The sequence below is a fragment of the Echinops telfairi genome, unplaced genomic scaffold, assembly GCF_000313985.2.
Source record: "Echinops telfairi isolate 266 unplaced genomic scaffold, ASM31398v2 ScPeMD7_7469;HRSCAF=8507_0, whole genome shotgun sequence".
Lineage (NCBI taxonomy): Eukaryota > Metazoa > Chordata > Mammalia > Afrosoricida > Tenrecidae > Echinops > Echinops telfairi.
Window position 1 is genome coordinate 20,998,645 of NW_022111372.1, and position 10,852 is coordinate 21,009,496.

The 10,852-nt window shown below is 39.9% G+C and overlaps 2 protein-coding genes across 2 annotated transcripts; both read left to right on the plus strand.

Annotated features, from left to right (window-relative positions):
• The first annotated feature begins 1,940 nt into the window (after positions 1-1,940).
• On the plus strand, positions 1,941-2,486 carry LOC101661130 (keratin-associated protein 13-1-like). Its single transcript, XM_004713103.3, has one exon. It carries the CDS (start codon positions 1,977-1,979, stop codon positions 2,484-2,486), a length of 510 nt encoding a protein of 169 aa, XP_004713160.1. The 5' UTR covers positions 1,941-1,976.
• Positions 2,487-9,909: 7,423 nt separating this feature from the next.
• On the plus strand, positions 9,910-10,515 carry LOC101646297 (keratin-associated protein 13-2-like). The gene has a single exon (XM_004713113.3). It carries the CDS (start codon positions 9,910-9,912, stop codon positions 10,513-10,515), a length of 606 nt encoding a protein of 201 aa, XP_004713170.2.
• The last annotated feature ends 337 nt before the right edge of the window (positions 10,516-10,852 follow it).

Here is a 10,852-nt window from a genome sequence, read left to right on the forward strand (position 1 = left end):
GCATGACCCTAGCTTGAATTGTAGAGAATGTTACAGTTATAGCATCTCCAAAAACAAATGGGGAATCTCAAAGAAACATTTTTATGACGTCAAAAATATTTAAAATAATGTTTGTCATATAATGACCCCTAACTTCAAACTTGTTGCCAACAAGACAATTTTGACTCATACTGACACAATTGGACAAAGTAGAACTGACACACTTTGTTCTCACGGTGGTCATTTTCAGAAAATTAGAATACAACATTTTCCACTAACTGAGTGGTTGGTAGGATATAGCTGTTGACCTTGGGTTATCAGTTGAACATTTAATCACTGAGCGACCAGGTTCTTTTTGATATAAAACACTAGAGAAAACACAGAGTTAGCTTCCTATTCTTTTTAAAGAAAATTCTATTCACTGTCATGTGCACAGGGGATCAAAGACTCTGTGGCCCCAAAATGTATTGAAAAGACAATAGACGCCACCCTTGCTATGGCTGATGATGATTTTTATATCATACTTATCTCTTGATTTTTGTGATTTGATATTTTCTTGTCAATGTTGAAAACTTTCATGTTAAGATTTAGGTTATTCTAAATTAACATCCTTGATTATATCTATTTTTAATTCATAAAATTAAATATATATATATTTATTTATTTAAAGCCCATTTCCAAAAATTAAAAGCTTCAGGACCCACAAAATCTGTGTCCATCTCTAACAAGAAAGCTAGGACACGACCATGTGCACCAAGTAGGGAGAAGATCGCAGGACCTGCTATGACTCTGAGATGTTCAGAAAACACTCACGATTTTGACGGAGGGGATTGGAGATGATAAGGAAGGGTAGAATACAGGAGGCTTATGAAACGTAAGTGTATCATTAAACTAAAAATATTGAAGAAAGAAAAGGCTGTCTATCCCCATAAAGACTTAAAAAGTCTCTGTAACCCCAAAGGAGGGAGCCCTGGAGGCATAGTGAGTTTATATTGGGAAGCTAATTGCAAGGTCAGCAGTTTGAAACCACCAGCCTCTCCATGAGCCAAAGATGATGTTTTCTGCTCCCGTAAAGAGATAGAGGCTCAGGAATCAACAGGGGCAGCTCCGTCCTGTCCTGGACGGTCACTGCGAGTGGAGTTGACTTGATGACAGTGAGGGTGGGCTTTTCCTTCTTTTGTATCATAATATATTCATGATTGGGTTAATTTTAAAAAAGGATTTGATAAAATTCAGATCGGACTGCCTGCTTCCGTGGAGCAGAAGAGAGTTCAGATGATCGCCTCCCTCCCTCTGACCATGTCACTTGTCTCGTCGCCACACCTCCGCTTGGCTGCTTTACTTGTCACCCACGGAGTTGTCGCTTCTTGCTTCTTTTCTCATTCCGTTTACCGCAACATCAAATTTGCTAAATATTTGATCAGGTCTGCTCCTAGCCCCTCTTTTAATCTTTGACTTACATTTATATCTGGATGTCATTGCTGGGGAGTGTGTTTGGAGAATGAAAATGAATGGTTTGATGTCAGCACTACCTTTAGAAGACTCCTCACTAAGACCACAGCCCCGTGACGCAAATGGAAGATGACGGCGTTTCAGTCACCACCCGTAAAGGAAGGCATCGCTCCACACGAGCAGATGCACAAGCATTCATGACAGGGAACCTGTAAGGGGCTTTCCTGGCCATGATGACAAAGGCATCCATGACATACAGTCATAGCATTTATGACATGAATCTAATCCATTGACTTAGCGCTACGATGGCGAAATGAGTTCACCCATAACTAGAAGATGAAGGGGCTCTCTTAATTGCTTTGACAAAAAAGAATACTGAGATGCACATTGCGATTGGAGCTGTCAAATATAGGAAATGACGTGACTGTGACACACCCCTTGCTAAGAGTATAAAAGTGCTCCACTTCTGGAGGTGACATTAAAACTCAGCATCTCCTCACAGTCACTCAGCTGAACTCACTTCTTCAGTCACTTCTTCAGTCAGCATGTCTTTCAACCGCTGCTCTGGAAACTTCTCCTCCTCTCTGGGAAGCTGCCAGCACTTTCCAGGCTCCTTCTGTGGCTCGTCCTACCCCAACAACCTGCTCTACAGTACTGGTGTCTGCTCTCCAAGCAACGTCCAGCTGGGCTCCTCTTTGTACGGTGGCTGTCAGGAGACCTTCTACAAACCCAGCCCCTGCCAGAACTCCTGTGTCGTGTCCAGCCCCGGCCAGGCCTCCTGCTATCGTTCAAGGTCCTCCACTCTCTGTAAACCCTGCCAGCCAACTGTCGCTGTGTCTCAGGGCTTTGGCGCCGGCAGTGGCTGCTCTCTGGGTTTTGGATCCACAAGCTTGTATTCGCAAGGCTGTGGAATCAATCACGTCAGACCTGTGAGCTGTGGAACCCAAGGTTTCTCTTCCCAGGTCTCTGGATCTGGATTCTTCCACCCTAACTACCTGGCTTCCGGAAACTGCCAGTCTTCTTGTTACAGACCAACCTGTGGATCCGGCTTTTAATGATCATTTTACGAAGTGTTCATTCATGTTGATGAATAGCAACAATGCTTCTGTTCATAACCTGTATTGTTTCTCTTATCTCCAAAAATAACTACCCTCTTATTCTTTCCTTATCAAATTTGTACTAGGTCTCTGGTGTGAAACACTGTTAGACATCTGAAAGACTCGATATTTAATGTATCAATATAAAATAAACTCTAAGCATGTACTGGAGATTGAATTCATATCGTTGGAATTTCTTCTGAGATTCCATAAAACTCCAGATGATTTTAATCTAATAAATTTATGGATTCTGATGATCAAAAAACCACGCTTATTGTTGTTGATTGTAGACTAAGACATTGGGGGCGTGGCCTTGAGCGGGTTTTGGAGTCACATGTATGTACCCCCATGACAATATGTTTGGAAACCTAAACATTTTGGAACTAAACTAGTGACTTTTCAGTTTGCATATTTTTAAATTCAAAATAGAGTTGTTGTTGGAAATATACAGACCTTTACAAATAAAATCCTCACAATCATGTATTAGAATAACTCATCATCACACAATACACACGGTAATGCACACGCAGTAATACCATTGTCTTGGTTTTATTGGGGTGCCTTCAAAAATTGTAAAGTAGTGACTTTCACAGGGATATGATGGGCCTGTTATAACTTATATTTAAGACCGAGAGCTCAGCTTCAGTGTGATGGCTGCATGTTTTGGATTCCAAAAGGTAATCGTCTTAGATTTTCTCTGAAGACTCAGGCTGACCACAAGGGCTCATTGTGAAGACGTTTTAAGAAAGTTGAAAACAGTCTTGGTGGAAAAAGTCCAGGAAACACGAATGAAGGACATGTCTAGCTGGTGTTAGGTGCCATCAAGGCTGAGCCACAGCCACCCTATGTACAACAGAAGGAAACACTTCCTGGTCCCGTGCCATCTTCACAAATGTGGCCATGTTTGCACCATTGATGCACACATTGTGTCAATCCATTTAGTGCAGTGTCTTCTTTTTTATTGCCCTTCTATGGTAGCAAGCATGATGTCCTATCCAGGGACTAGTCTCTCCTGGTAACATGTCCAAAGTCCATGAGATGAAGTCTCACTCTTCCTGTCTCGAAGGAGCATTCTGTCTCTGCTTCCCCCAAGACAGATCTACTTCTTCTTTTGGCAAATCCATGGTACTTCCAATACTCTTCACCAGAACCTTAATACAACTGTGTTTATTTGTTAAGACGTGATTACATGATACCAATGCACCTGCTCACTATTTGAGCAGAGCAAAAGTTGTCCAAGAAGATATCATCTGCAAATCTTACTCTCATCCACCATACACTGAATCTTGTCCTTCCAGAATGTTGTTGGGGTTTTTTTGCCAAAAAGTCAAAGGACATTTAAAAAGAACACAATCTGAGTCCCTTGAGGCTGCCCAAACTGCTCTTTTGACATGGGATAAATCTTTTTACATGTGGTAAGAGTGCAGAATTCTCCCATGAACAAACAGAGAGAGGGAAACGCTGCCTTCAAAAGTATATAGACTTAGTGGAGATTATGTCAAGGAACAATAGCTTCATATTTTGATATTTTGCTTAATATTTTTTATAACATTTCAGTAATCATTTTCGACCTACCCTAGTTGGCACATTTCAAAGTTCCTGGGAAGGAAATGAAGTGACAAGATCTAGATTGTGAGAAGACATCAGTGGTCTATCTATATCAAAGGCTTAGGATATTTGATCTATAACAAACTCTCAATATTTAACATTAAAAAAGAAAATAAAATAATGTTCAACTTCTGAAAATGGCCAAAGGATATAGAGAATTTTCTGGAAATTTGTACAGATGGAGAACATACAGTTCAAAGATATCCCAATCAAAAGATATTCATGTTGTTTTTCACTGACACAGCATTGACGCTGACTCATAGCCGCTCTAGGACCCTAGGACAAGGTAGAACTGCACTTTTGGGTTACCCCAGCCTGTACGCTTTCATGGGAGGAGAAAGCCTCATCTTTTTCCTATCGAGTGACCAGTGGATTTGAATTGTTGCCCTTGTGGTTTGTAGCCCAATGCGTAACTGACCAAGCCACTATGGGTCTCTTTTATTAACAATTAGAGGATTGTAAATTAAAAGGGGAATGCGATATATCCACATATCTGTGAAAATAACTAAAACAAAATAAAGTGACAACACTGAATGTTGGTAACTATGTAGAAAAACCTGGTCACTCTCCATTGCTCTTAGTGATAAGAAGTGGCATAGTCACACTGGAACTTCGTGTGAGTGTTTCTGATAATGTTAAATATTTAACTATCATGTGACCCAACTATTAAATTCTTTGATATTTATTTCAGTGAAATAAAATGTAGGCTACACACAAAAATGCATTAATATTCATAGAAGCTATATTTTTAATAAACAAAAACCTGGAATTATCTTAGCTATCTTTTAGCAGGTGAATGGATAAACAAACTCTGTCACATACACACCATATATTATTATTCAGCAATGAGAGGGGGCGAACTTTGTTGAATCTTCTTCTAATTTTGAGTGGGAACTGACAGGTCTAAAAGATTACATATTATATAATCCCATTACTATGACAGCTTTGAAATAAAAACAAAAAACAAAAAGAGATTTTTTGGTGTTAGGAAGAGAGGGGAGAACGAGGTGTGTATGGTATAAAATGTGAAAATTTAGGAACTCCTATGGTATACGATAACTATGAGTCAGAATTAACAAGATGGCAGTAAGGTGTTATTTTTTTTTAATTTTATGATGTTAGACGCACAGGTGGCTAAACGAGTTATGTGCTTGCTGGGCTTCTAACCACAAGGTTAGTCATTTGAAACCGCCAGTCACTCCTCAGGAGAAACACGAGGGTTTCAACACCTGTGAAGGTTTGCATGATTGGAAAGCCACAGGGGCAGTTCTACGCTGCCCAGGAGGGTCACTGTGGTTCATAATCAACTCTTATTTAATGAATTTGTGTTGGGATGATTTACAATCTCAGAAACCCAAAAAAGCAAATCTACTCTGTCCTGTAGGATTGCTATGAGTCAGAATGGGTTGGTGGCAGTTTGGTTTAGTTCATGGTATTAGAAAGGGCCTGGGTGGTACCCTGGGTTAATCTTTGGTTGGATAAATGAAAAAGCAGTGGTAAGAGCCCATCAGGATCTCCACAGGGGAAAGATGAGTTAGCCTACTTCCTCAGAGATTTACAGATGTGCAAAGCCTATGACAGAGTTGTACTCTGACCTATAGTGCCCAGTTATTAAGTCAGAATTGATTCCATCGATGGCACTGGGTTTGGTACATTATTAGAGCAAATTATTCTTGTACTGAGGTAGGATTTAAGTAGAGGCCCAAAGTCCATTTGTTTCCTTATTGTGTATATGTATATATATATCATTTTACATATATATTACATACATATTTTTGCATATATATGTTACCTATATATATAATTATTACTTCCTTATTGTTTCCTCTATTTCTTTTTCTCTTTTCTCCTTCCCTACTTCCATGTTCACTCATCATTCGCCTCTCAGTAAATCCTCTCAGTTACATCTCAATTGATTAAACATCATCAGGGAGCCTATACCCTTCTCACCATCAATTTTAGACCCCCTGCTATTTCCCTACCCCTGGTGTATTGGCTCATTGTTCCCCTCCCCCCATCTTCCCTTCTCCCATGCCCCTCTGGAATGTGGGTCCCTTTGCTGTCTCCTTGAGATTGCTTATCCTGTCTGTCTCATATAGCTAGACATCAAAAACAAAAACAAACAAACAAAAAACTCCAAACATATCAGTAGTTTTGGTGTAACTGCTGACCTTTGTGAATATTCCCCAACCAGTTCAGATGAGGTGCCAAGAGCTGCCCCTGAGTCAGAAGTCTATTTTCGGGATTCTTCTGAGCCTCCATGGCTTTGTTATCATTGCTGATCTGTTCTACTTCCCCCATGGCTTGCCCCCGTGTGTGTAGGTCAGACCAGCCGCTCTCCTCGCACGCACAGTGCCTTCAGTGCTGTCCTCAATAGCACTGGGGTCTAGGGCAGAGATTCCATATCTCCCGCTGAGGCCAGGTGGACTATCCTCTTTGTGAACCAGCGACTCCAAACAGAACATCACCCTCAGGTGGTGGTGGTCCAGAATGTGGTCTACTCTCTCTCTCTCTTTCCCCCTTAGTTTGTTCCCATGTGAATGGTCAGACTGGGCACTCTCCATGGACTTTATCTTCACTATGTTGTATCCTCTGTATTGCTGTCATCTAGGGAGGGAGATGTCATAACACAAGCAGGGGCTGGACTTGCAGTCCTGTTAGTGGGCTGGTCCAAGCATGAAAAGAAATACCTGGATATTTAGTACATTGTGCTTATTTTGGAAGGTACACTATTTCTTCACATTTTAATATTTAATTTAAAAAGTTATAGAGGAAACTCTACAGAAATGCTTCAAGTATAATTTTGCTTCAATATTCTATATAAATACCATTTAGTGACCAAGCCATGCTATCGTTCTTGAAAAAAATAATTTGCCATTTCCCTGCATATATATGACCTCTAAGCTATCCTGGGTAAATAGAACAGAAACATTTCATGACTAATGAATAGGCAATATACCAGTCTATGATGTGAATCTTAATATTTTAAGTAAAGGCTTTTGAGTGTCTGACTGTTCATCAAGATATTTGATTAAAGACCAAACCCTGCATGGATTAGTAACAACTTAAGTGCAATTTCAAAGAAATATTTAGGACAGTCTGAAAAAACTGGATGAATGCAGATTTGTTTCTCCTGAGACATAGGAGAGCAGGATGCGATTTCACAACTATAGCTTTGAAAGTCATACATTCTTACAAGAACAGAACCTAGCATTTTTAATGAAATCTCCCTTTGGGGGGAAAAAAACCAGAAAAGCTATACAGATTTATAAGAAATATCACAGGAGGGGCTGGGGGTGGGGGGGACTGCATTGTGCAGCACAAATCAATATAAGACCTAGGATGAATCCAGCAGGTGGTTTGAGACTTTCTGTTTTATGATGTTACTATCTGTAGCTCATATCTCATTATGAGTGGTTCTCTAAATTGTTGGGGGGGGCGGGCAGAATAAAACACCTGTGGATTGATTCAGAGAAAGATTTATGCCCCCAAAGGCAGAGTTCCCTAAGAAATTAATGAACATCCCTGTCATGCCTAAGATTGATTCTACTTTCCACTTAGCATACAACTATTAAGTTACATCATCAAAGTAATTTGGAAGAAATGTCCCCAATTTACCATTTTATTATTCATTTCTGACATATCTACTATGGTGGACAACTTACTATAGATAATTCCAGTTGTTTGAATACAATTTTAACTTGTTTAATGTTGGTAATATTCCCTGTGCACTTAGAAACCGTGCATAACTTGAAATTCTTTACGGTTATCCCTTTATTCCGACTTGGTTAATTTTATTCATGAAATTGTTCTGTTTTTCTATAGTCTTCTTGAGGTTCGGTCTTCTGTGTTTACCTGTTAATTTCAAAACTGTCACTATTGAAAGATCCAGGCCAATTGAGGCAATTGAGGAAGAGATCGTGAAGGACTGTCTTGCTTTATTTCTAGAAAATATATAACAACCTCCAACAGCAGCTTTGTTTGTGATTAATGAGGCAAAACTAGACATTTGTTTCTATGTTTTTATTTTGGCACTTTCTGTTTATCCAGAAAAAAAACTCTCTTAAAGCAGAAAACGATTCATGTAAATCCTGGTCGTGTGAAAAGTAGTGAAGAGATACTAGGCTGCCGAAAGAAGCACCCAGTCTGCTTCGGCAGCGCTGCCGTTCCCTGCTCAGAAGCGAGGATGGCCAGATTTCCTCTCCTTACTTTGGACATGGTAGCAGGCGGGAATCAGTCAGCCCCTGGAAAAGGTTATCTTGTTTAGTCGTTGAAAAAGACAAAGAGGCTCAATGTTATAGACTGACAAAATGGGCAAACATGGGCTCAAACAGAAGACAGAGTCTGAGAATGGCAGTGGTTTGCTCTGCTGTACTTTGGGTCATTATGCGTTACAACCTACTTGATGGCAACAGCAACATTTTTATTTCTTTCTACCTGCATTTTTTTTGCAATTATGTACACATGCACCTCCTTTTTTCTTCTATTTTCATCTTTTGAGGGGATCAGAGAAGGATTAATAAATAATTTGTACTCTGATTTTTCCCTTTTAAGTTATTACTTATTTGGCAAGAAATTATACTAGTAATTATTTAAGAGAGGTTAATTTGCATTATTTATTTACTACTCTAATTCTACCCATCCTATAGAAATTACAAGCCACTTTGATTAGTGTGTTGTACAATAAATACAATATACTTCAAATACATTTTAGTTATCCTTATTCCCTCCTGAAGTTCCAAATTTCTCTCTACAATTACGCTTCTCTAACTAAAGAAAATACTTTAACATTTATTTTATATTTGGTTTTCCTAGTATGGAGGTGACATTAAAAGAAATATAAGTGTATATTATACAATGGAAAAATAATCTGTCAGAGGTATACTAGAAAAGAATTAAATTTTTAAATGACAGAGAAAAATGTGAGAGGAACTGAACGTAAAAACTCTCCCCATGAACTCACATCTTTTGCCAAGAGAGCAGGATCTTGAAAATTGTACAAAGGTTGTGTGTATGTGTGTGTGTGTGAACTGTCTCAAACTATACTGATTTTGAAACTATTTTTATTTTATATCTATAGTAAACCCAACGGCCTGTATATGGAGCCACTAATTCCTTCCCTTCATTTCAAGGATGTTCGACTGTTATTTCACATTTGCACATATTGATCTCCACTCTAACACCATTTTAAAAGTGTCTGTTTATTTTCATTCTAAACACTTGCCTAGGTTTTTCTCTGGAAACTGCCATGTTTTTTCATTCATGTGTTTCTATCCATTTCACTTATCCATTTGGATGTGAGGAGCAGCCCGTAATAGACTCTGCGCTGTGAGCAATAATTTTAGGAAACGAAAACCAATGCTAACAAAGAAGGTCAAACCCTAGGTCCCTCCACAAGAACTGCTGTGTCTCCGATCTCATAAAAAGAAGTGGTGACCTCATGCCATTCCCCACGCTTACACCTAAGCATCCCAAGCGAGCAGACAAACCATTAGAAAAGGGAAGGGATTAGAGGCTTACCTGACCATGATGGGATGACATTAAAAAGCTAATAATCATAACAATTTGGACATTGAAGTCATTTGTTGTCCTAATGTAATAACAACATGTTAAAGTCACCCACAAATAAAAAGTGGAGAAGATTATTCATCTGCAATTAAAGCGAATATTTTTTAATAAGTGCTCTGGAGATGTGGGAATCCACCTGGGAGAGAGATGACTTGCAGAACACCACACCCACGGTAGAGAGTATATAAACAGCCTGGTTTAGAAGATGCCATTAGAGCTCCGAATCTTCTCACAATCCTCAGCTGAACACACATCTTTTGTCAGCATGACCTATAGTTGCTACTCTGGAAACTTCTCCTCACGCTCCTTGGGTAGCTGTCTGAGCTACCCACAGTCATGCCGGGGCACTTCCTCCGCCAGCAACCTGGTCTACAGTACAGCTCTCTGCTCCCCGAGCACCTGCCACCTGAGCTCCTCTCCCTACAGGGCTTGCCAGGAGGCCTGCTATGAGCCCAGCAACCGCCAGATGGCTGGTGAAGTGTCCAGCCGCTGCCAGAGCTCCTGCTATGTCCCAAGGACCACCATACCCTGCAGTCCCTGCCAGAGGACTTATTCTGGGTCTTCGAGCTTTGGCTCCAGAAGCAGCTGCTCACTGGGCTCCAGATCTAGAAGCTGCTACCCACAGGGTTATGGATCCAGAAACCGCTATTCACTGACCTGTGGATACAGTGGCTTCAGACCCCTGAATTACAGCATCTGCGGTTTCCCGGCAATGGGGTATGGATCTGGAGTCTGCAATACAACCTACTTTCCTCCCAGGAGCTGCCTGTCCTCTTGCTACAGACCAGCTTGGGGATCTGGCTTTCACTGATCAACTTGTCCAGTTCGCTCCTCGTAGCCTTTGCCCATCTGCTCCTTGCTTTGTCTCTAGCCACCAAGTAGTGATAAAAAAAACAACAAAAACAAACAGCCTCTAACTTATGCTAAATTTAATTAATTGATTCACTGGACTAATTGAATGAATTAGTTTATTGAATGAAATGAAAACAAAATTAATAGAATTTATGTTAAAGATATTGAATTAATGGATGGTTAATGGATTAATTAACAGAATTACTGTCAATGTCTTATTTACCAATCAGATCAAATGAATACAACCTAATAAATTCATCTCTTCTTGCATCCAAATATGCTGTTATGTTGTCATT